The sequence below is a fragment of the Eurosta solidaginis genome, chromosome 5 (genome assembly GCF_040869045.1).
Source record: "Eurosta solidaginis isolate ZX-2024a chromosome 5, ASM4086904v1, whole genome shotgun sequence".
Lineage (NCBI taxonomy): Eukaryota > Metazoa > Arthropoda > Insecta > Diptera > Tephritidae > Eurosta > Eurosta solidaginis.
The window spans coordinates 117,864,204-117,891,729 of NC_090323.1; the positions used below are offsets into that span (position 1 = coordinate 117,864,204).

A 27,526-nucleotide genomic window follows, 5' to 3' on the forward strand; every position below is an offset into this window, starting at 1 on the left:
CGTTGGAATTGGAAAATTCTGGACAGCTTTGGTTTTTTCCTCTGAAATTTTTATGGTACCATTATCTATGATATATCCTAAAAATTCTGCTTTGCGTTTTAGGAATTGACATTTCTTCCACTTAATCTTCAATCCGTGTTCAGAACTAACCCTAAAAACCTTCTTTAACTTATCAATACCTTCATTTTCGCCTTTTGCCGGGATTATCAAGTCATCCATATAGGTAATCAGTGTGCCTTCTTGGATTAGCGTCCGAAATACCGCATTTATATATCTACAGAAAACAGCTGAGGAATTGGAAATACCAAATGGTACCACACAAAACTCGTATTGGTCATCGCTGGTTACAAATGCAGTATACTTCCTCGATTCTGGCTGTACTGAAACATGGAAAAACCCATTTGTTAAGTCTAGCGGTGTGAAAACTAGACCACCTTCCAAATCATCTACAACATCATCCATAACAACCATCGGAAAATTATCCCTTACTATTTTTTTATTTAATTGCCTGGAATTACAACATAAGCGCTTTCCCCCATCCTTCTTTGAAACAACCTCAATTGGGGAGGCGTAGTTGGAATTGCTAGGAATAATTATTCCATCCCTTAACCACTATTTTATTTGATTATCAACGAAGCGACGATCTTCATATGGCATCCTCCTCGGACGTTGATAAACTGGTACTTCATTTGACAAAATAATTTCCATTTTTATAGGCGATTCGCAATTACCCATTGGTGCATATTCATTAACTAAACAAGTTACCTCTCTGGCTAAACTCTTGTTTAAATGATCCACATCTAGTGTCTTAACTTCTTTTAATTCATTCAAGTTCATTACATCGAACTCTTTTATCCAACTTTTAGGCTTTAGATCAGCATCGGATTCACTTAGCACCTCATTTCTATATTTATCTAGCGAATTCTTACTTTTGAAAACAACTTCCTCTTCAGTTAAAATAATATAGACATCCCTCAAAATTGCTTTTCCTATTATCCCTGCGAATTGAATATCATGTTCCCTGACTACATGAAATGTTATATTTAACGATATCTCATCTACACATATGCATGTTTCAAAACTGCCTATCGTCTTAATCACGTTTGCACAAGCACTGTATAATTTTCTTTTGTCATTTCCTAATATAACCTCACAGCCACACAGTAATAACGTATCGTAACGCATTATGTTCAAAAAACATCCCGAATCGATAAGTGCTTCGAATTTAAAATCATCCAGTTTAATGGTTTTAAAGTGTAACTCATCCTTAACGCTATTACAAAAGGGTTGATAAATCTCATCACCCAAAATGTTAACTGTGCCCGGTTCCTTCTTTGTTTTTTAGATCCCTTGGATTTATCCTTACACTCAAATGAACGATGACCCATTTCGTTACATTTGAAACACTTTGCTTGGTACAACATAGACTTATTAAATCTACAGTCAGGAATACCCTCAATAAAGTAATCTATGATACTTGCCTCATCTAAATTTATCTGTTTACCTATCTCCATAAGACTATATAAATATTCGCGAAAGCTTTCATTAGCATGTTTGCGCCTATTCTTTAACAATTTATGAACATCTGAGGAGCAAATTTTCGAACCAAATTCCGATAACAATGCCTCTTAAACTTTCCCAATTAAAAATACTATTTTGACTTCTGACAAAAAGCTTGGCTGCTCCACGCAAAAGCTGCTTTCCATAAACAAATCTTTGTAAATCATTCCAATTTTCAATATCGGCATTTAGCTCGAACTCATTTACCCAAAACTTAACATCTAAAGACTCGTCGCCATTAAACGGACCAATACAATCACTCATATCTTTCAATCTAAACTGCTGTTGTCGTACCAGGACCGGAGAAGACTGCAGGATGTTATTTTCGTGCACGTCATCATATGTGACCCGGTCTATGACTCAAAAAGGAAACTGCGAGAAACAGCTGCTAACAGCTGTTTTTTTTTTTAGTCATAAGCCACCTTTTCATAGACCAGGTCACATCTACTGATTGATTCGACTCATCACCTATTGGATCATTTCTTGATAATCCGTGATGCTGGTGCAGTCTGTCCTGTAATTCTCGTTTTTGGCCTGATGTAGAAGGATTAAATTCCCTCAACTTTTCCCTGAGCAAATTTACTGTCAGAGTCATTATTTGATTTAAGTCCATCTTAAAAAAAAAATTATATGTATTCTATGTTAAACAATGTAAATCTATATATGAATTTAATTTTACACCCTTTTAGTATTTAAACTAAACAATTAAGGTTTATGTCGAAATTCTAAGTGTTTAACTGTACCTACATTCATGCATAGGCATCCACACATATACTATTTATTTTTATCCGTTCTTAACTATAATTTGCTTGCTATTGTATTATATTATCTTCTTACCATTTATTTAATAATTTGGGAAAAATTTAAACAACGTGACATCAGGACGGACAAGGCGACAGCTGTTTCGATTATACCTTGTAAATCTCTTCAAAGCCTTTTCTCCCGGGAGTGGGATTTGAACCCGTACTTCTACGATAGTTGAAATTGTTACAAACGCATTCAGCCACGGCATGCCTTAGTTGTTGTAAAGTTTTTCCCAATTGCCTTCTTTTGCATATATTATTCTTCTACACACCACATACTTCGTATGTAATTATGTGTTGAAGTTATGCATGTTTCAGAGAAACTTGGTATTGTTGCTGTTTTTTTGTTCTATTTATAATGCATTGTTCAGTAGACAAGGCCAGACGTCGTGCAAATAGTCGGACATGTAAACACAAACACAACGTGCCACCCATCGCTTCCCAAAGCAGCCGGTTCTATGTACCGGAGCGACTCGGGATTTTTCCCAACCAATGGCTGTAATTTCAGTGTAACCCCATTTAATTAGTTACGTACCTCTCACATCCTCCCAGCAGATCCTTGCAGCGGGACCGCGCCAAATTCTCCTGCTCCGGGAAGGTATCGAACCCAGTTCGGGCCTGTACCTGATCCCGGTCCAGAGAAATGGTTTTGCTGCGTTTACCGGAAAATAATATATTTAGAACGGTCAAACTCATGTGAGTGTGTCACGTGTAAGGGCGTCCCGTAGTCTGCGCCTCCTGCCTCGTACGGTGTCACTTTCCTAGATGTTCTGGTCTCAGCGACGGCACCCCCTACGGTTTTCATCGCGCCATGTTGCCAGGCCCCAAACCCAACTATACCGGGTACCCCAATGCTTACCTAAGGACGTCCAATCCCAGGGCCACAACACCACTTGCGTTCGGGCCTCCTCAACTCAGGCGTAGTCACCCGTCACTTACCCTCAGAGTGACGACGTCTCCCCCGTTGCAGTTCAGAATACGGTGGTCTCGCATTTATCACCAACCACTCCAGTGCAATATAATCTATTTGATCCCGACATCGGTCGCAGGGATAGTGTCCTGCAACGTCAAGGCATATCTTCCCGGTCAGGCGATCCAAATTTAGAAATCATCAACATCTACATCCCTCCTGTCACCTGTTGCCCCTGTGGATACTGACCTGACATCAGCACTACCCACTGGCGATAATCGCATTATCTTAGGCAATTTCAATGCCAACCACGACCTTTGGCATTCTATCCTACAGGCGGACAGCAGGTGCGAGATGATAGATAGATAGAGATAGAAGAAACGACGTTCTGCCCGATAAACGGAGCCGCCCCCACTCGTATGGTAGGAAGCTGTCACAGTTCGGCAGATATCTCAATCGTGAGCGGAGGACTCGTAAACTACGTCAACTGGCAGCCGATGGTAACATTCGACCTCCCACCCATACTCCTTTCGCTCGAACGATCTGCTGACTTCGTCACTAATGAAAATCGCACTTCATCAAATTTAAAAAAGGAAAGTTGGAAGGTTTAGAACTTATACTGACAATTGTTTTGCTGCCCTCCCTATCCCGACTGATGTCCGTCAAGAGAAGCGTGCTTTCCGCAAGGTCATTGAATCCGCTTCGGCTCGTTTTATTCCCGCCGGAAGAATCCCGGAAATCCGTCCACATTTTCCAGCGGAGGCCACGACTTTAGCGAGAGGACGTTACCTAATAAGACAGAACATTATCTTAGCACACGCGGGCGAAATGGGAGGACCACTAAATTGTAACTTATCTGACGCTGTAGGTAAGCTATGGTGTACCGTAAAGTCCCTATCGAATCCGACTAAACACAATGGCAAAATTTCCATCGGTAAAGTGCTGTCGGATGCGAAAAAATGCGCGTGCGCTTTCTGACGACAATATGTAATGCATTCTACGGTTGACAAAGCCAGACGGCGGGAGCGTCCCCGATTACCATCACCGCCAAAGAGGTTGAAGATGCCATTGTTCATACTAAATCATCTAAAGCAGAAGGCCCAGACGTCATACCGATGCTTAAAAAACTAGGCAAAGAGAGATTTAACTATCTAGCGCACGTCTTCAACCTGTCCCCGTCCACCTCCGTCATCACCGAAAAAATGGAAAATGGCCTATCGCCAGAAGCCAAGACACTTGAAGCCATTCTGTTTCCTTATTTTAATACAAATTTGCAACTGGCCAATCATCAGCATGGCTTCCGAAAATTACATAGCACTACCAATGTGCTCAACGCCATCAACACACAGATAAATTGCGGATTAAATCAAAAATCTTACCATAGGACAGTAACCATTGCGCTAGACCTGTCAAAAGCTTTTGATACGGTCCACCACGGCAAAGTTACTGCAAGACTTGGAAGGGTCCTCCCTTCCTCCATTTCAAAAGGTGGATCGCAAATTATCTGTCTGGTCGGCAACCTTCGGTGCAATTCAGGAACATAACATCGCAACCCAGAAGAATGAAACAAGGGGTACCACATGATGGTGTCCTATACCCGCTTTTGTTTAACTTCTACATATCGAAGCTACCCTCATCACCAGAAGGAGTCACTATTGTATCCTACGTTGATGACTGCGCAATAATGGCCACAGGACCAGGCCCACACATCGATGAGCTTTGTAATAAAATAAATGGCTATCTCCCTGATCTCGCCAGTTTTTTTGCCACGGGAAACCTGATAGTGTCACCGACCAAATCATCGGCGACCTTATTTACAACAATGTCGATCATATTGGACATCCACATCGGTGGCATTACGCTACCGACTTTGCCGGCAGCGGCTTCAGTGACATCCACAAATAGGCGTCGGACCTCTATGCCAGGAATTGCCCGGCGAATGTAGTTCTTAAAGAAAAATGCCCAGAACTCGCACAAGAGGAACGCACTCTCCCTAGGAAAACGCGCATTACTCTTGCTCAACTTCGATTTGAGTACTGTAACAGGTTAAAGCCTTACCTATCCATACAAAATGTATGTCCTGCTTGACACCAACCATCTCTTCAATTGCAATGTGGCACCAAAGCCTCAAAGTTTTCCTGGACTACCGTTAGAGGATATTGACAATTTGTCATCGGGTGCGCCTATTGGATGGGGCGAAGCATTGTAGTAACAACAACGTGCCCATTACCATCACCCTCACAGAGGTTGAATAAGCCATCCACAAGGCCAAGTCCTCTAAATCAATAAACCCAGACGGAATAGCCATGTCAATGGTAAAACTTTTTGGAGCAGAGGGAATAAACTACCTAACGCACGTTTTCAACCTGTCGCTGAAGTCCTTCGTCATTCCCGAACAATGGAAAATGGCAAGGATAATTCCACCACTAAAGCATGGTAAACCAGCTAACGAAATCTAGTCAAACCGATATCACTCCTTTCGCGAAGACAAAGGAGTCTTGCTCACTCATTTCACGGCAAATCTTCGCCTAGCCACCCATCAACATGGCTTCCGCAAAATGCATAGCACCACCACCGCGCTAAATGCCATAAATACTCTGATAAATTACGGACTAAATCAGGAAAAACCCCATCACAGGAGGGTGCTCGTGGCACTTGACCTTTCAAAACCTTTCGACACAGTCAACCACGGCACGTTACTCCAAGACATAGAAGACACACCTTCCCCCTTGTCTTAACGATTGCACAATAATGGCAACGGAATCTGGCCCTCTAATAGACGAACTAGTTTTTAGAATAAACAGCTATCTTCCCAGTCTTGTTGATGAGATGACGCAAATATTGGACGTCCACGTCGATGGTGTCACGTCGCACAAAATCTTCAAGTCGCTTGCCGGCAGAAAAGGGGGAAAAGTTAAAGAACCTTTGCCAACCATGTATAAAGCAATTGGCTGGCCGCTCATGTGCTACGCGTCACCAATTTGGTCGCGTGGTCTTAAAAACGCATACTGGAAAGTGCTGCAGGCCTGCAGAATCGATAAACGGACGCGCCCGGTGAACCCCGTTATCAATATACACTATCCTACTCTTGCAGAAGAAGAAAGCTTACCTACAAGGGAGACACGAGTCACCCTCCCCCAACTTCGTTCTATATATTGTAACAGGTTAAACTCTTACTTTTCCAGAATCAACCCCGACATACGTAATGTATGTCCTGCATGAGATGTGTCCCCACATGACACCAACCATCTTTTTGATGGTAATGTCAAACCTACGCCTCTAATACCAACCTCCCTAAGGTCCACCCCTGTTGAAATTGCTAGTTTCCTTGGACTCCCGTTAGAGGACTTTGATGACAATTTGTGAGTGGTCTCACCCATTGAATGGGGCGAACCACAGTTAACGTAACAAAAACCAGTGTTGCCATTTTAGCTTTTTAAAACTAGATTAAGCGTTTTTCTCCGTTTATCTTGAGAAAGTGAAAATTTAGCTAAACAGTAGATTAGAGATATTACTTACTTACTTAATTGGGGCTTAACCGTCTTAAACGGTTATGGCCGTCCAACAAGGCGCGCCAGTCGCTCCTTCGCTCCGCCAACCGGCGCCAATTGGTCACACCAAGGGAGTTTAAATCGTTTTCGACCTGGTCCTTCCAACGGAGTGGGGCCGCCCTCTACCTCTGCTTCCATAGGCGGGTTCCGATAGAAACACTTTCTTGGCCGGAGCATCATCTTTCATTCGCATAACATGGCCTAGCCAGCGCAGCCGCTGCGTTTTAATTAGCTGGACTATGTTAATGTCTACGTATAGCTCATCATTAAATTTTCTTCGGTACTCGCCATCGCCAACGCGTAGAGGTCCATAAATCTTTCGAAGAACTTTTCTCTCGAACACTCCCAAAGCCGCTTCATCTGCTGTTGTCATGGTCCATGCTTCTGCCCCATATAGCAGGACGGGTACAATAAGTGACTTGTAGAGTATGATTTTCGTTCGCCGAGAGAGGATTTTACTTTTCAATTGCCTACCTAGTCCAAAGTAGCATTTATTGGCAAGATTGATTCTTCGCTGGATTTCAGTGCTGATGTTGTTGCTAGTGTAGATGCTGGTTCCCAAATAAACGAAGTCTTACTATTTCGAAATTATGGCTGCCAACAGTAGCGTGGTTGCCAAGGCGCGTATGCGCTGACTCTTTGCTAGATGACAGCAGGTACTTCGGTTTGTCCTCATTCACCATCAAACCCATCTTTACCACTTCTTTTTCCAGTTTGGAGTAAGCAAAACTAACAGTGCGGGTGTTTAGGCCGATGCTATCAATGTCATCAGCATATGCCAGTAATTGCACGCTTTTATAGTATATTGTTCCAGTGCGGCTAAGTTCTGCAGCTAGTATAATTTTTCCAGCATCAAATTAAAGAAATCGCACGATAGGGGGTCACCCTGTCTGAAACCTCGTTTAGTTTCGAACGGCTCGGAGAGGCCCTTCCCAATTCTGACTGAGCTGATGGTGTTGCTCAACGTCATTTTGCACAGCCGTATAAGTTTTGTGGGGAAACCAAATTCAGACATATCGGCATATAGGCAGCTCCTTTTCGTGCTGTCGAAGGCGGCTTTAAAGTCGACGAAGAGGTGATGTGTGTCGATTCTCTTTTCACGGGTTTTTTCCAAGATTTGGCGCATTGTGAAAATCTGGTCGATGGTAGATTTACCAGGTCTGAAGCCGCACTGATAAGGTCCAATCAGCCGGTTCACGGTGGGCTTCAATCTTTCGCACAATGCACTTGAAAGGACCTTATATGCGATATTAAGAAGGCTGATTCCACGATAGTTGGTGCATTTTGCAGTATCCCCCTTCTTGTGGACTTAGCAAAGAACACTTAGATTCCAACCGTCGGGCATGCTTTCGTCCGCCCATATTTTGCTAACAAGCTGCTGCATGCGTATTACCAACTCCTCGCCGCTTGCCTTTTCAACTCACGATAGCGTTCACACACTCCTCTTGTCGCGCTCGCTTTTAACGTAGCCCTGTAGGCACCGTCTTTTCTTTCGGTTGCAACGCGGAATTCTTCATCGTACCAGTTGTTTTTTCGTGGCTGCCGGTAACCAATTTTTTCCTCGGCGGCAGTACGAAGTGCTTTGGAGATATGCTCCCACTGCTCCTGTATTCCTTCAGGATGAGTTGTGCTCTCAGAGAGCAGGTGTGAGAGTCGAGTTGCGAAATCATTGGCAGTCTGTTGTGATTGAAGCTTTTCGACGTCTAGCTTTCCTTGTGTTTTTTGTTTCTGGGTTTTAGCCGCGTTGAGGTGGGTGCGTATTTTGGCTGCAACGAGATAATGGTCCGAGTCGATGTTAGGTCCTCGGATCGTGCGCACATCTAAAACACTGGAGGCATGCCGTCCGTATATCACAACGTGATCGATCTGATTGCGAGTATTTCGATCAGGAGACAGCCATGTAGCTTGATGTATCTTTTTATGCATGAACCTCGTGCTGGATATGACCATGTTTCGAGCACCGGCAAAGTCAATCAGCCTCAGTCCGTTAGGAGAAGTTTCATTGTGTAGGCTGAACTTTCCGACTGAAGGGCCGAAAACACCTTCTTTGCCCACCCTGGCGTTAAAGTCGCCAAGCACGACTTTTATATCATGACGGGGGCAGCGCTCGTATGTGCGTTCTAATTGTTCATAAAAAGTGTCTTTCACCTCATCGTCTTTCTCCTCTGTCGGCGCATGGGCGCAGATGAATGATATATTAAAAAATTTTGCTTGTATTCGGATAGCGGCGAGACACTCGTCCACAGGCGTGAACGCCAGCACTTGGCGACAAAGTCTCTGTCCCACCACGAATCCGACGCCGAAACTGCGCTTATTCGTATGGCCACTCCAATATATGTCACACTTTTTGATCTTCTTTCTTCCTTGCTTCGTCCAACGCATTTCTTGGATGGCGGTGATGTCAGATTTTGCTTTGACGAGGACATCAACCAGCCGGGCATCTACATCAATCCCATTCAGGGAGCGGACGTTCCAGGTGCATGCCCTCAATTCATTGTCCTTCAAACGTTTGCCATGGTCGTCAGCAATAGAGAGTGTATTTATCCGAGGCTTGTTGTTATATTTCATTGGAGTATGGTTTTACGTGGCGGATCTCAAGCTCAGCGCACAACCCGCTCAGCGGGGGTGAAAATGTTACTTGGCACGTTTATATAGCGAGCCGCTTGCTCCAAGACAGACGCCCGCTTGCAGCCGCACCTAGAGGTGTACATACGCTGCCGATGAGATCTCCCCCGGCTAGCCCTTAAACCAATTATGTCAGAGTGGCCTAGCCAGGTTGTCGCCTTCTCACATTAGCTCACCACTAAACGGATGTTTAGCGGCTACCCAGAGGATACTTGGCCGCAAACGACCGGCAGTAGTGAGCTGCTTGAACCGCATACTAAAGAATCGCTCTGGCCATTCCCAGGTGAATGGCGGTCAGAAGCTTTCCCCACTTTCGTGGACGTCTACACACGGCCCCACATACATATATACCGATAGACAAAAGAACAAGTGAAATCGGTGATGCAAAATCCTTTAGAAGGTTCCAGAGGTTTAAATACTCCCTTAAATGATTTTCACCTCATACTTAAGTTGAGGATATACTTAGGTAGGTATGAAAGGATTTAAAAAATCACTTGGCCTTATAATCAAATATCTGTTGTTTATTTGCGAAACGGAATACATTTTGTATGTCGGGGTTGATTCTGGATAGGTAAGAGTTTAGCCTGTTACATTGTCCAGAACGAAGTTGAGCTAGAGTGACTCGCGTTTCCCTGGGGATTATGCGTTCCTCTTCCGCAAGTTTTGGGTACTGTTCTTTGAGTACTGGATTCACTGGGCAATTCCTTGCATAAAGGTCTGACGCCTGTTTGTGGAGTTCACTGAGGACCTGCTTGTGTTTTTTTGCTTCATACGGCTGAGTTCTTTGGTGCCGTATTTCCTCATAATGCTTAAGTAGATGACTCCTTCAGCCCCTAGGCGGTGTTGGCTCATCAATCAGATGTCTGTTGGGATGCCCAGGTTCTGGGTATTCAACAGGAACTGTTTGGTTAGCATCTCATTTCTCTCCCTGATGGGGAGTATTCTCGCCTCATTATGTAGATGGTGTTCTGGGGACATAAGAAGACAGCCCGTGGCGGTTCTGAGAGCAGTATTTTGGCAGGCCTGTAGCTTCTTCCAGCGGATAGTTTTTAGGCTTGGCGACCATATAGGGGACGCGTAGATTGTAATCGGCTGGCCAATTGCTTAGTATGTGGTAATGAGCATTTCTTTGCCTTTTCCCCAAGTACTGCCAGCAAGGGATTTGAGGATTTTTATTACGGCTCTGGATTTTCGGTACAATTGCGGCTGCATGCTCACCAAAATGTAGATCCTGATAAAGCGTCACACCCAAGATTTTGGAGTGTAGGACAGTCTGTAGCGTAGTGCCATCGACGTAGATGTTCCAAATGGTCGACATTTGGGACGTCCATGTTGTAAATAAGGTCGCGGAGGATTTAGTCGGTGACAATGCCAGGTTTTGCGAGGCGAAAAAACTGGAGAGATCAGGGAGGTAGCCGTTTATTCTGTTGCAAAGCTCATCGATCTGTGGGCTTGGGCCTGTGGCCATTATTGTGCAGTCATCGGCGTAGGAACGATAGTAATTCCTTCTGGTGGCGAAGGTAGCTTAGATATGTAGAAATTAAACAAAAGTGGGGATAGGACACCACCCTGTGGCCCCCTTGTTTAATTCTTCTTGGTTTTTAAGTTTCGTTTCTAAATTGCACCGATGCCTGCCGATCACCCAGATAATTTGCGGTCCACCTTTTAAGACTTGGGGGAAGGGTAGACCCTTCCAGGTCTTGCAGTAACGTGCCATGGTCGACCATATCAAAAGCTTTTGATAGGTCTAGCGCAACGAGTACTATTCATGGTGGGGGTTTTGATTTAAACCGCAATTTATCTGGGTGCTAATGACATTTAGCGCGGTGGTGGTACTATGGAGTTTTCTGAAGCCATGCTGATGACAGGCTAGCTGCAAATTTGTTTTGAAGTAGATGGGCAAAATGGCTTCAAGCGTCTTGGTTACTGGCGATAGGAGAGATATCGGGCGATATGACTCTCCTATATTAGCTGGTTTCCCAGGCTTTAGTAGCGGGACCACCTTGGCCATTTTCCATTTTTCGGGAATGACAAAGGTGGAAAGAGACAGGTTGAAGACATGCGCTAAATATTTGAAACCCTCTTTCCCTAAGCTTTTAAGCATCGGCATGACTATGTCGTGTGGGCCCACTGTTTGGATGGTTTAGCATGACTGATGGCATCCTCAACCTCTTTGGCGGTGATGGTAATTGTTGACGCGCTGAATTTATGTTTATGTGCGTGCCTGTTGGCTCTCCATCTATCTTTGTCGACCGTAGAATGTATTATATATTGTCGGCAGAAAGCGCTCGCGCATTTTTTCGCATCCTACAGCACTTTATCGCCAAAGGAGATGGGAACTTTGTCATTGTGCCTAGACGAATTCGATATGTACTTTACGGTGGACCAAAGTTTACCTGCACCGGTAGAGAGGTTACAACCGCTTAGGTGCTCCTCCCATTTCGCCCGCTTGTGTTCATCCACAAGCAATCTGTTGCGTTGGTTTATATCCCTTATTTCGGGTTCGCCGGGATCGAGCTGTCTTATAAGGTCACGTTCTCTCGCTAAATTGCGGCCTCCGCCGAAAAGTGGGGCCGAATTTGGGGAATTCTACCGGCGAGAATGAAGCGAGCCGAGGCGGATTCAATGACCTTGCGGAAAGCACGCTCCCCTTGGTGGGCATCAGTCGGGATAGGCAGGACAGCAAAGCGGTTGTCTGTAAAGGATTTGTATTCGTCCCACTTTCTTTTTTTAAAGTTTATGAAAGTGCGTTTTTCTGTGACGATGAAGTCGGCGGTACGCTCGAGCGAAATAAGTATAGGCAGGTGGTCGGATGCCAATGTTACCATCTGCTGCTAGTTGACGCAGTTTACGAGTTCTGCGCTCACGATTGATATATCCGGCGAGCTGTGACAGCTTCCTACCATACGTGTGGGTGCGTTTCCGTTTATTGTGCAGAACGTCGTTTCTTCTGTTTGATCCGCCAACATCTCACCCCTACAGTCCGCCCGCAAGTTTGAATGCCATAGATCGTGATGGGCATTGAAATCGCCTAAGATAATGCGATTGTTGCCAGTGAGTAAGGCGCTGATATTAGGGCGATATCCACTGGGGCAACAGGCGGCAGGAGGGATGTAGATGTTGATGATTTCTAGGTTTGCATCGCCTGACCGGACATATAAGCCTCGACGTTCTAAGACACTGTCCCTGCGGCCGATGTCAGGATCAAATGTATGATATTGCACAGAGTGATGGATGGTAAACGCGAGGCCGCTCTCGCGATCTTTTCTGTGGACATTATACCCAGAACAGGTCTGCAGAGCAGATCATGCTGTGAGCTTAGTCTCTTGAATCGCAGCAATGCGGATGTTGTGCCGCTACATGAAATCGACTATCTCCGTGATCTTCTCAGTTAATCCATTACAGTTTAACTGCAGAATGCTGAAGTGCATGGGGGGAGACGTCGTCACTCTGGGAGTAAGTGACGGGTGACTACGCCTGGGTGGTGGAAGGCTAGGACGCAACTGCTGTTGTGGCCCTGGGACTGGACGTCCTTGGGTAAGCATTGGGGTACGCGGTGTATTTGGCTATGCGGCCTGGCAACATGGCGCAATGAAACCCGTCGGGGGTTGCCATCGCGAAGACCGGAACATCTAGGAAAGTGGCAGGAACTGCATTGGGCGGATGTCCCAAACATATATATTCTTTGCTGGTAAACGCTGCAAATGGAGGTAGGGACTAAGAGTCTGTTTCCCCGACCTACACAATTGCTGCCGGAAAAGAGGGGGGGGGGGGGGAGAAGACGGGGGCAGGGGCTGATGCTCGGCATTGCTCCCGACTCTACTACGGAGATTGTAGGTATGAGTGGGAGCAGCCGTAGGAGTTGGTGGCGCCGAAGGGCGCGAGCATTAGCGGGTGCTTGTTATGTGTTGCTGAGCAGCGGGGTTGCTGGAAGGTAGTGGGGGGGGGGGGGGGGGGCGCTAAGGCGTAGACTGCGGGACGTCCTAGGGCGTGAACAGCAAGGAGCCACAAAAGATTTACGTGGACGCCTGGTTTTGGGATATAGCCCAGAACAACCTGTCCGATGCAACCATCCCTTACACGAGACACACTCACAAGAGTATGACCGTCCTGAAAAGATTCTTTTCCGGCAGATACAGCAAAACCATTTCTCAGGACCGGGGTCAGGAGACGGACCCGGATTGGGTTCGATGCCTTCCCGGGGCAAGAGAATATGGAGCAGTCCCGCTGCAAGGAGCTGCTGGGAGGTTGACAATTTGTGGAAGGGACGCAGCAAATTAAATGGGGTTACACTGAAATGACAGTCCTTGGTTGGGAAAAATGCCAAGTCGCTCCGGTACATAGAACCGACTGCCTTGGGAAGCGCTTCAGGCTTTGTCGTTCGTAAGAAGACACAAAGTGGTAAAGCGAAAGCTTTTCTAAGACAGTCGAACAAACGACCAGATGTGCTACTACCCTAACGTAGTGGACAGTCGAACTAATCGGAAAACTGAAGCTACGCGGTCATCCATAATGTACTCTTATATCGTAAGGCTGGAAAACAACAGTTCGGACTGAGCATATAACCTTCCCATCTTTCAACTTAAAATCGCCCGAATTTCATTCCAACATATCATTTTGGTTTAACGAAGACTATTGAAATCATATTTCGAACACAAAGGTCTTCAAATTTTGGCCTACATTTTAAAACTTGTATCCAGGGTCCTTGTAAAATTGAAATTATGTACAGCTTATGATTTCGAGGCCGAATAGTTACTCCCTAACGTTCCAAGGTGTGTCTCTGGTGAAGATCGGCGGAATATCGCAACCAAAATATCCGTCATAACATCTTCGGAGAGTGACTCCGACGAAGGTATGAGTTCGGAGTCGTAGTCCTGTAACTCTTCCGTGATAGAACAAAAACATGTAACTATTTTTTTTAACATTGTGGGCAATTAAGGATTTGCGTAGAAGTCCATATCTCCCTCAAATGTCAAGATATTTTAAAGACGTTTATATTTTGGATACCCTAAACTCTTAAGTTTTTTATGTACAAGGGGGTAACATTTTTGGTTCCTAGTTTTGGATTAAAATTTAAAGTTACGCGCCTATAAGACTACACGTTTTTAGCATTTCATTTAAAATAAGTTTTCATGTCACAACATAACCACTTAACGAGGACTTAAGTTCTATAAATTTATAACACAACATTTTTTTTTCATACATTTAAATTGTTTGTGATTTAACAAAAGCACGTAACTTCAGATATTTTTAAAATGATTGAATTTCAGAGTCCACCGTCGATTGGGAATTGAAACTTTTAGTGGAGCTTGAAGAATTGGTCTGTGGTAATTTGTGAAGCGTAGCATAACCTTATTAAGTTTCAGTTGGTCTTATATATGACTATCAATAGAAATTTGACGCGTCCAACGCTTTTATTGAATTGTCTGATCAACGCCCTAGATTGATGAGGAGTGTGATGAGTAGTACCTAGGACCTACCTAATTATTTTCTAGCTTTTAGTATTATTATTACTTCATGTATATTTTTTTCAATAAAACCGTTTAACTTAAACATTTTTTTTTTATTATTTTATTTTCAAGTTTTTATGTCTTTATTTAATGCCAATTATTTCTCATTCTATTTAGTTCATTTAGTGACTCATTATTACACGGACTCTTTCCTGACAATTTGTTACAATCGAACTCCTCAAAACATAATCCTTCCAAAGACTTTACTCGACTCTGCGCCACGTATGCTTGTGCCTCCTCGAACTCCAAAATATTTTGACGTCACTTCTACTGGACTATATGTAATATTTGTTCCAAATATGAGCCAAATCGGACATCATAGGTCGCTTTCTATTCATGTATGTATTATGTTTTCCAAAAATACGATTTTTTTGAATGTCTCGATCCTTGCGCCACCTAGCGGCGATTTTTTCACAGGCCGTTTTCTATTCATGTATGTATTCCTCGTGTTCCATTGGTACATGAACCAGATACGGATAGAGATTTAACATGCAAATGCAACAACAATGTGAACCATATGGATGTGGACCATATCCGTATCAGGTTCATGTACCAATGGAACACGAGGATTGTGTGTTCCAAATATGAGCCAAATCAGACCACAAATACGATTTTTTGAATATCTCGATCCCTGCGCCACCTAGGGGCGATTTTTTGTAAGCCGCTTTCTATTCATGTATGTATTATGTGTTCCAAATATGAGCCAAATCGAAACACAAATACGATTTTTTAGAATATCTCGAACCTTGCGCCACCTAGCGTCGATTTTTTTCATAGGTCGCTTTCTATTGATGTATGTATTATGTGTTCCAAATATGAAAAAAAAACCAAATACGATTTTTTTAAATATTTCGATCCATGCGCCACCTATCGAAGTTTTTTTTCTTATTATTGCATTGCCATCGGGTTCTGAAATATATTCCAAGTTTCAAGCTTGTAGCTTATCGGGAAGTTACTTAAATTTCAATTACAAAATTCGTGCCAGCCATCCAACCAGCCAGCCTGTCAAGTCAAGCTAAATAAAACCGTTTAAAAACGGGTTGAAGTCTCTAATAAATTATTTCGTCGCGATTCCGAAAATCCATATCAAGACAAACACGCGTAAGTAAGAGTTACGTGTTACCACAGGAGAGCTTCGGATGCTGGCATATGGTGTAATGTACATATGTACATAGCTTTTAAAAACAGCCAAAAAAACTTGAGGCGCCTTTTTGCGCGATAAAGAATAGCATTGATGCTGATCGATAAAACTGTGGCACGATAGTCATGGTTATTAATGTACCTATCACAGTTAGATAATACAAAATAACGTTCTTTATTTTTTAAAATTCCTTAACAATAAAAATTTATTTTTAGAGAGAAAACATATTTTTCAATTTGATATTTTACAAAAAAAAATAAAAAAAAGTTTGATAAAACTAAAATAAACAAGTTGTTTTTGAACAAGTGCATGTTCTACATACCATTAATAGCGGCCGTAAGTGGCCTCAGTGCGTGAACAGCAAGGAGCCACAAATTATTTAAAGAAATCGTGTCGGTAACGAATATTAGGAGTTAGCCCAGAACAACTCCTTCGGTGAAACTACGCTTTGCACGAGGCATACAGACAAAAGTGTGACCATTTTAAGTATTTCTATTTTTTCGGCAGACGCAGCAGTCCAAGTCACTAAGACCAGGGTTAGGTTCGGAGCCTCCTTGGAGTAAGTGGATGAAGCACAGTCCCTCCAGCGAGGAGCTACTTCTGAAATGTTTTTGAATAATCCGCAAGATATTGAGGCAAAAACCCCGGATTTTTCCGAAATGGCCAAAACATCGATTTCCTTAAATACATAAGTATAAACAAAACCTTTCCTAAATATTATTTTTTTTAAATAGAAAAATCAAGTTTTTAAAGCAAGAATCGGAGTAAACTTCTGGTGTAGACTCAATTTCAAGAATGAATGAATTTAGGATAGATGTTAAAAATTTGAGCGGCTATAAGAACAGATAATGCTAGCATTATGGTAGGCAGAACGAGGCGTAGTAACTTTATTAAAGCAACATCAACCTAATATCGTTTTCGTTCCGTGTGTTCGCCATTCGATTCATCTGCTTCGAAACTGCTTCCGAGCGAAACTGATTTTTTGATTTATTTATTTATTTATTTCAAAGTAAATCTAGGACAAATTAAAATATCCTTGTAGACTATTTACAAATTATTAGCATAAATATTATCTACCATATCAAATTATTTAGTAGTAGTTTAAACTTTGATTTAATTACTGAAAAATCAATTTCCCTGGCATTAGTAAGAATATTGAATTCCTTCAATGCCCTAGCAATAGGCGAATTAGCGACATATGTCGTCTGGCTCTATCCAATAAAAAATATCATGATTTTGAAGTGTTCTAGATGGTATATTGAAGCGAATACGCTCCAAAAGCAACGACAAGTCAATCGTGCCCTCAATCAAAACATAATTAAATGTCAGCGCTAGAATAGATCTTCTACTATCCACGGACTTCAGTCTTATAAGTAGACATCTAGAGTAGTAAGATGGTAAGGGATCCTGAAAACGTAATGACCGGAGCCAAAAATGCAAACATTTTTTCTGGATCATTTCAAGTCGCTGTATATGACAAGCGTGGTATGGTCTCCAAACGAAGGAAGCATATTCCAGTTTGGGCCGTACTAGTGATGTATATAGTACCTAGGGCTGTGAACTGCATCCGGATTTTTCAACTATCCGGATAAACCGGATATTCAAATAACCGGATAGCTAAGCAAAAAATCCGGCTATCCGGATTCATAAATGGAGAATCCGGATATCCGTTGTTCGGCTATCCGGATACGTAAACGGAAAAATCGGATATTCGTATGTCCGGATACCGGAATATACATAAAGGTTGAATATCTGCATATCAGAATTGAACGAAGCAAACATCGAAAACTTATTCACAAAATATGTTTGTAGATTATTAAATTAACGTCAAAAATTAAAAAAGTACAATTTTATAAACAAGTGAAAACAAGAACAGTGCCATTTGTTTATATTGTGAAAAAACGCCGTTAATTGATTTAAATGCCCCATCATTTAATGTTATTAATGTTAAATAAATATATATGGTACATCAATTTGTTGCTTTCACTGGATATCCAAAAATACGGTTTAACTGGATCTTCATAAATCCGTATATCAGGATAGTTTCAAAAACAAATATAACCGGATATCCATGCCGTCCGGATTTTATCCGTGTCAACGGATATTCGAATATGCGGATAGTCCCAGCCCTAATAGTAGCTTTACCGTATATGGAGCATGGAGAGCTAAAGCGCCGAATGAACGCAAGCATTGAATATGACTCAGCAATAACACAGTTAAGTTGACTTTGAAAGAGAAATTTAACATCGAAGACAACTCCAAGATCTGATATTTCATCAAGAGTTTTCAAAACAGAAACACCATTGTGGAACGAGGTGTTAATACCATTAAGGGATTTTGAAACTGAGATGTGAAAGCACTTATTAATATTTACATCTAAGCAATTCCTACTACACCAATCTATTACTCTGTCAAAATCTGACTGCAGCCGTGGGGAATCTGCCTGATTTGTGACTGATTTAAACATTTTCAAGTCATCTGCGTACAGCAAAAAATGCGAGTAAATGAAGCAATGACGTATGTCATTAACAAAAATTACGAATAGGAGAGGTCCTAGGACACTCCCTTGAGGAACACCAGAGGTATTGGTAAAAGAATGAGAGCTGACACCATCGACCACAACAGCACAACTCCGATCCGCCAGGTAAGACTTCACCCATGATAGAATATTGGAGTGAAATCCCAGATCAACAAGTTTTAAAAGTAGTAATTTATTGCTAACTTTATCGAAGGCCTTAGAAAAATCAGTTTAGATCGTATCTACTTGTGCTCTATTATTAAAGACAGAGAGACAATATTCCGTAAAAACAGCAAGATTAATCACAGTCTACCTACCGGACATAAAACCATGCTGGTTGGGTGAAATAATACTCTTTACCCCAAACGATATCTTTTCCTTAATTATAATTTCGAAAAGTTTCGATATTGGGGAAAGTTTTGATATTGGACGGTAGTTGGCAATATTGCTCTTATTGCCACTCTTGAAAATTGGAGTGATGGAAGTTACTTTCCAGGCATTAATAAAATCTCCCCGCTCTAGAGATTTATTGAAAATTAATAAAATCGGATAAGCAACTGCAACAGTATTTTTTAGCAAAACTGAACACAGTCCATCCACATCAGATTGTTTTGAGGACTTTAACACCGAAATTCCCCGAATAACATCATCAAGTGATATGGAAAGTTCACCAAAATTTATTTGAGTATCAAAATCAGTATGCTCAACCACATCAGGCAAAACAGTATCAGACTCGAAGTTTGAGCTGAAGAAATCTGAAAAATTATTGACGGCATCAGTAAGAGAGTATGCAGAGGTTTCATTATAAAAAACATGAGATGGAATGCTACAGCATGACTTTTTAGCTCTAACGTAGCGCCAGAAAGATTTCGGATTCGATTTAATGTCGCATTCAAATTTCTCAACACATTTTTTATGAAGCCGATTTCTTAGGGATTTAAATTGCTTTGAATAATATACATATTTTTCCTTAAAAGCAGGCGAGTTAGACAGTTTGTGCTTTTTAATGAATTTGTTTCTTCTTAAGTTTTTAATCTATTGCATAGATTTTATCGCGGGTTTGGCGACTAAATCAAAAAAACCCGTAACGGATATTTGTCAAAAAAGATCCGAAAAGGCTCGAAAAGGTTCGAAAAGATTCGAAAACGTTCGTAAAGGTTCGGTGTTAGCAACAGGCCAAATACATAATATTGGATCTCTATCATAATCAGCGGTGGCAGGTTACAAAATTGAGAATGTGTTAGTAAACACGAACGCGTAGCGAGCACGAAAGCAAAATCAATTATTTATTTAGTTTGATTTCAATGCTTGAACGGTGAACATGTGTCACACGCAATATTTGGTACTCTGTTTTAAGCGAGCGTGCGACACTTCCTCACCGTACGACCATGGAAATCAAACTAAAAGAGCTGTCGTTGATTATCACGAAGTAGCCATTGTGCTATCGCTTATCGTATACATATATGGCCAACCTAATAAAACCGCACTGCGTTTTTTTAGCGCACGCAAACAACCGGCGTTTTTTGCCCTAACCCAAATAAGCATGCGTTGCGACAATGTAAAGCATGTGTGCAAACGTCAAATCTACATGTCACGCAGAACAAAAATTGGAAATACAGTTAGGTTTTCACGCAGCAAATTCAATTTGAGTTGCTCTCATACAAGATGTATGTGCATGAGACATTTTTGACAGAAAATGACTTGCGTGCGTTTATATTAGGTTGGCTAGTTAGCAGGTGCTAAGCTCACGCCCACCCCGGATGATAAAGTTAAAGTAACTTTAACTGTAACTTTAACTTTAACTTTAACTTTAACTTTAACTGTAACTTTTTTTTTTTTTTTTTTTTTTTTTTTTTTTGCGGGGAGGCTGAAAAATGCCTAATGCACCATAATTGCTGCCGTCGCAGCAACCGTGTGTCCGTAGACTAAAAAACAGCCCCGTTCTGGAACCGTCGCCCACCCCGGCACCACTTTCGCATTACTTCAGGGTGGCGTTCCATATTTCTCATTTTTTAAGAGCCTACTGTTGTCCCTGCGTCCAGGTTCCCGCTATTTGCTCTGAGTGTCCATTTAATCACCACTGCTTCGCATGCGCATTTCTCTGCGCTCCCTCTCAACATCCATCAGGCGTGTCATTACTATAAATGCCATTTTGCTCTCTGCAGTCCAGCATTCTTTCCTGCTGCACATATGTGAAACTAAATTTCTCGTGGTAGGTTCCTCCCCAAAGACTCCATGCAAGGTGAGTCTTTCTTCGTGGAAACGGGGGCAGTAGAACATGACGTGTTCTGCGTTTTCTAACTCTGTGGTACACATTGGGCAATGAGGATCTTCCTCTATCCTACGCTTCCATAAATACTCTTTGAAACCGCCATGTCCACTCATTATTTGCGTGAGATGGTAGTTCAGTTCGCCGTGCTTCCGCTCATTCCATTGAGCTACGTTCCAAACTAGTGTGAAAGTCCAACGCCCTTTACTCGAGGCCTCCAACCGTTCTTGCCACTTAGCTATTGTTTGTGTCCTTGCTCTTTTCTTGTCTTCTTCAGATGGTCGCTCGATATTAGTGTTATACAGATCGGCCATTTCGCTTGCCAGTAAGTCCACTGGGATTTTCCGGGTTAGAACCAGGATCGCGTCGTCGGACACCGTCCGATAAGCACTTGCTATTCTTAAAGAAGCAAGTCGGTACGCTGCTAATATATATTTTTGATGGGTCTGTTTAGATCCATACCACACTGGTGCTGCGTATAGTATTATTGAGCTGGTTACTGTGGACAATAGCTGACGTATAGCTTCGCTCGGACCACCAATGTTAGGCATTATTCGCATAAGTGATCCATTAACTTTGGTAATTTTCTCCCCCACCGCTCTGAAGTGCTCTTTGAAAGTTAACATAGAGTCAATGTGCACTCCTAAGTATTTTAAGGAATCCTTTGAGGTGATTTGATGATCCCCGACAGTTAAGACTAACTCGTTCGCCGACCGTTTGGAGCTTACTAATAACACTTCCGTCTTTTGGCTAGCCAACTCCAGTCCTGTATTGGTCAGCCATTCCTTTATTCTTGCTACGGCGTCATTACATAATGCTTGAAGCAGGTCCAGTTTCTTGGCCACTACTACCACTGCAATATCATCAGCATATCCCACAATTTGCGTGTTTTCTGGTAGATCAATCTTTAGCACCCCGTCATACATTACATTCCAAAGCGTTGGACCGAGAACAGATCCCTGTGGGACGCCTCCTGTGATTTTGTACTCTTTAGCTCCTTGATCCGTGTCAAAAAGAAGTACTCTGTCTTTAAGATAGCTACCTATAATTCTGCGTAAGTAAGCTGGAGTGCCGAAGCTTTGCAGCGCTGCCATTATCTGCATCAAGTTCGCAGTGTTAAAAGCATTCTTGATGTCCAACATAATCAGTGCACAGAACTTCCTTTTATTTTGGCCTCCAGAGATAGCTTCTCTAGCTATATTGACGACTGTTTGTATTGCATCTACGGTGGATCTTGATTTGCGAAATCCATATTGACTATTCGATAAGCCACCTGGTCTTTCTAGAGTCAGCTGTAGGCGCTCACTAATTATACGCTCGAAAATCTTCCCTAGGGAATCCAGCATACAAAGTGGCCTATATGAGGATGGTTGGTCCGGCTGTTTACCACGTTTCAGCAATAGGGCAAGTCTTTGTCGTTTCCACGGGCGAGGGAACACGCCTTCTTGCATACAGGCATTAAAAAGATCAGTAAATAATGTAGCCCTAGTTGTAATCGCGGCTTTAAGGGCTATGTTTGGTACTTCGTCGGGTCCTGGGGATTTGTTATCAGCAACTCTTTTTGCAGCGTCCAGCACCTCTTGCTCTGTAATTTGCGGAATTTCCGTACTTTCTAGATCCTCGCTTGGATAAGTCCAGCGATCTTGCGCCGGGAAAAGTGTTTCAACAATAATATTCATCAGTATCGGGCACGTAGGTTGCTGTGATATCGGTCCTTTAACTTTGGCCATCACAGTTCTGTAGGCTGATCCCCAAGGATCTAGGTCGACATTATCCAGCAGTTCCCTAAAGCATAACTTCTTGCTCTTTTTTATGGCATTTTTAAGTGCCTTTCTTTGTGCGACATAGGTGCTGTGTAGCTCTGCATATCGTGGTGATGAGCGTGCCCTCTGCGCTATTCTTCGTGCTTTGTGGCATTTTCTACGCTCTTCCGCAATTTCGTCATTCCACCAATATACCGGAGTGCGCTGTGCTTTTCCGCGACTTCTGGGCATAGCAGCATCACATGCCATACATAGCAACTTAGTGATTTGAACCGACTGGTCTTCCGCATGCGATTCTCGTACTATGGCGTCCTTCCAGATAATGTCAAATATTTGTGGGTCGAAAAGGTGCTGTTTCCATTTCCTACTTTGTCGATGTCTTGCTGCTACCGTTCGTGGAGTTTCGAGCAGCTCTACGCTAATAGCTTTATGGTCGCTGTGTGTGTAGACGTTGCTTATGGACCATTTTGCTCGTCTTGCTATTTCGCTGCTAGCGAAGGTGAGATCTATAATGGATCGTCTGGTACCTGTATCGAAGGTATATATCCCTGGTTCATTTAGGAGTTCTAGCCTCAAAGAAGTAAGACTTTCGAGGAGAACTCTCCCTCTTTCGTTGGTTCGTCTACTTCCCCACACAGATGACCATGCATTGAAGTCTCCACACACTAAAAGCGGGTGTTTACCTCGTGCTTCAATGGTGATCCCGTATATCATGTCTTCGAACTCGGCGATGGTCATGCTCGGAGGGGCATAGCAAATGAAGACGTATATACTATATACCGTTGATTTTTGCCCACGTGAATCCTGCTACCGTTGGCGTCATAATTTCCTGTGGGAGAAATATCCCTGGTGCCCAAATTGAGGCTTTCCCTGCTGAATCTGAGAGCCAACCCTGCTCCTGGCGATTTTTGTATTGTTCAGAGAGTACCACTATGTCATATCCTCCTTCATAGACTGTTTGGGATAATAGCTCTTGGGCTGCCTCGCAATGGTTTAAATTGAGCTGCAATACCCTCATGAGACAGTCATTTTGCTGCCCTCTCGTTGTGGGCATTTAAAACTGCCTGCTGAATGTTGTCCCCCACATAGCGCGCATTTCGGTGCATTTTCGCAACTTGCAGCCTTATGACCTTCCTGGCCGCATTTCCTGCATAGGCTAGACCTATCTACAGTCTCCTTACATTTCTGAGCTATATGCCCGTAGCCCCAGCACCTATAACAGCGTTTTTCTTGCTTGAGCTCTCTAATTCGGCAGGAAACCCATCCTACCCGGATTCTTTGCGTATTAAGAACCGCCTTGGCATCATCCGCTGTAAGGCTTATAAGTGCCGACTTCGTGCCACTGTACCCTGTGCGTATGCTTTTTATGGCAGCCACATCTGGAAGTTTGATGTTGCATTGCTGGTGGAGGGCGTTGCAAATCTCCTCGGGCGTAGTAATCTCATCGAGATCTCTGCACTGTAGCGTGACCATTTGGGACTTTGTTATAACTTTAGCCGAGTCCTTTAGTACCGCTTCAATTTCTGCTTGGTACGCGCTTGTTTTCCCATCTTGCGATTTTTTCAGCTCTAGTAACAGCTCTCCTTTCGCCGTTCTTCTAATCGTTTTGACGTCATCACCCAGGGATTTTAATTCGTCGCATCTTCTCACTTTACGCAATATGTCGGCGTACGTCGCATCCCCCGCCTTGGAAATGATGATTGCATCCGGCCTAGCCTTAAGTGATTTTTTCTTGCTCTTCTTTTTGGCTAACTGCCACTCTCCCGTCTTTTGGGCTGCAGTTTCCTCTTTCCGCTCCGTCTTCTCTTGCGTTTCTTGCCGTCGTTTGTGTCCACCCACGTGCCCTGGTAAGACATCTTTTAGAGTAGTAGTGGGTTTTACCACGTTGTTCTCCTTGGTCGAGTACGAATTATTCCTCGGTCGCTTTCCCGGGGGTGATGGACTTCTATCCTTGGCGCATTCGCTTGCACGCAATTTATGTTCTAAATTCTTTACCTCTAGGGCCGACTCGATGTACAGCACTTTTATTACGGAGGCCAAGCGCTTGATTTCCGCGTGTATATTATTACGCCCTATGAAGAACTGCATCAAGTCCTCAATCCCCTTGCCTAGCTTGGTCATCTTTTTCTCTCCAGGGGGGTTTTGCTGATTTAACGCAGCTGACGCCTGCTTAATTAGCTCACTTAATAATGGTGTGCCCGTTTGAGCCTTGCTGTCGGAGTTCTTTTTGCAAAGCTTCGGTGTAGCACCCGGCGACAACGCTCCTTGCTTGCTTTCGGCCTCCGCTCCTTTGGGTTTCGTTACCACTTGCGACGAAATGTTAAGGCCCCCAGCCGATGGGCCACGCCCTTCTGGAGAGCGAGCTAGCTTCCTTCCTACAAATGGATTGAACGCCATTTCATTCTCCTGTGTTTGGTTTTTTATTTTAGTATTGTTGTTGCTCATAATTTATTTAATTGGGTCCCCACTTGAGGCCGCTATCTTGGTCCGAGTGTGCAGTTACCTATATAGATCCCGTGGTTGTCTATGCGAAGGCAGGGAGGCCACGTGAAGGTTGACGCAATCCCTCATGAAGACTGCGTTCAGAGCCAGATCAGTATTAATCGGGAGGATCTCAACCGAACCTGCACCACCAACTTAATGATGACGGACTTTGAACGTACCCCAAGGCCTGCCAAGGTTTTAACGGGACGGAGACGAATGGGACATTAACCGGAAAGTCATTTCGACGGTGTGTCAAGCCGTGTACTGAGATTTCCGAATGCCACATTCGCCAGCCCTTAACAAACATATCCGAGTCGTTGATTCTAGTATACCTTAATTAAGACCTTACTGGGCTCAGTCTTAATGTGACAATCACCTTAAATTTACAAATAATTTACCTCTTTACCTTCCTGAGTGTGTATCCCACGTCGTATAGTTGCCTCCCTATCTTGGGTAGGTATTCCCTCGAAGCAACCCCGCACTAGGCTGTGGATGCTTAATTCAGGGCGGCATCTACTCGCCCTGTCACTGGAGGTTCTCAGGGTGCGTTAGGCCTTTTAAGCCAAACCCTCCTCACCAGCCGCTCTTGGTCGAGGGCTGCTTATTTGATATTCGCAGCTAACCTAATTAATAGGCCGTTCACTGTCCGCCAGCAGTGACCCCCTTGGCCTGAGCTCAGCCACCAACTGTAACTGTAACTGTAACTTTAACTTTAACTGTAACTTAAACTTAAACTTTAACTTTAACCTTAACTTTAACTTTAACTTTAACCTTAACTTTGACTTTAACTTTAACTTTAACCTTAACTTTAACTTTAACTTTGATTTTAACTTTAACTTTAACCTTACCTTTAACTTTAACTTTAACTTTACCTTTCACTTTAACTTTAACTTTAACTTTAACTTCAACTTTCGCTTTAACTTTAACATTCACTTTAACTTTAACTTTAGCTTTAACTTTAACTTTCGCTTTAACTTTAACTTTAACTGTAACTTTAACTTTAACTTTAACTTTAAATTTAACTTTAACTTTAACTCTAACTTTAACTTTAACTTCAATTTTAACTTTAACCTTAACTTTAACTTTAACTGTAACTGTAACTTTAACTTTAACTCTAACTTTAACTTTAACTGTAACTTTAACTTTAACTGTAACTTAAACTTTAACTTTAACTTTAACCTTAACTTTAACTTTAACTTTGACTTTGACTTTGACTTTAACCTTAACTTTAACTTTAACTGTAACTTTAACTTTAACTTTAACTTTAACATTAACTTTGACTTTGACTTTGACTTTGACTTTGAATTTGACTTTGACTTTGACTTTGACTTTAAATTTAACTTTAACCTTAACTTTAACTTTGATTTTAACTTTAACTTTAACCTTAACTTTAACTTTAACTTTACCTTTCACTTTAACTTTAACTTTAACTTTAACTTTAACTTTCACTTTCACTTTAACTTTAACTTTAACTTTAACTTTAACTTTCACTTTCCCTTTCACTTTCACTTTAACTTTATTTTTAACTTTAACTTTCGCTTTAACTTTAATATTCACTTTAACTTTAACTTTAACTTTGGCTTTACCTTCAGCATTCACTTTAACTTTAACTTTAACTTTATTTTTAACTTCAACTTTCGCTTTAACTTTAACATTCACTTTAACTTTAACTTTAACTTTAACTTTAACCTTAACTTTGACTTTGACTTTGACTTTGACTTTGACTTTGACTTTGACTTTGACTTTAACTTTAACTTTAACCTTAACTTTAACTTTAACTTTACCTTTAACTTTAACCTTAACTTCAACTTTAACTTTACCTTTCAATTTTACCTTAACTTTAACTTTAACTTTCGCTTTAACTTTAACATTCACTTTAACTTTAACTTTAGCTTTAACTTTAACTTTAACTTTAACTTTCGCTTTAACTTCAACATTCACTTTAACTTTAACTTTAACTTTCACTTTCACTTTAACTTTCACTTTCACTTTAACTTTAACTTTCGCTTTAACTTTAACATTCACTTTAACTTTAACTTTAACTTTATGATCCGGGGTGGGCGTGAGCTTAGCACCTGCTAACAAGCCAACCTAATATAAACGCACGCAAGTCATTTTCTGTCAAAAATGTCTCATGCACATACAACTTGTATGAGAGCAACTCAAATTGAATTTGCTGCGTGAAAACCTAACTCGATTTCCAATTTTTGTTCTGCGTGACATTTAGATTTGACGTTTGCACACATGCTTTACATTATCGCAACGCATGCTTATTTGGGTTAGGGCAGTTAAAGTTAAAGTTGAAGTTAAAGTTAAAGTTGAAGTTAAAGTTAAAGTTAAAGTTACAGTTAAAGTTAAAGTTAAAGTTAAAGTTAACTTTAACTTTAAATTT

The 27,526-nt window shown here is 42.2% G+C and overlaps 1 protein-coding gene across 13 annotated transcripts in view; it reads left to right on the forward strand.

The window, feature by feature from the left end:
• Positions 1–27,526, forward strand: part of LOC137253031 (alpha-tubulin N-acetyltransferase 1-like) — a 783,286-nt gene that overhangs the window by 18,003 nt on the left and 737,757 nt on the right. For 2 of the 13 annotated variants that reach the window (XM_067789271.1, XM_067789279.1), the window contains exon 2: positions 15,077–15,297. The exons of the other annotated variants lie outside the window; for them this stretch is intronic. Coding sequence is in view for 1 of the 2 variants with exons in the window: in XM_067789279.1 (XP_067645380.1) it covers positions 15,296–15,297 (2 nt within the window). In the remaining variant the exon portion in view is untranslated. The remainder of the gene's footprint in view (positions 1–15,076; positions 15,298–27,526) is intronic. 13 annotated transcript variants of the gene reach the window in all.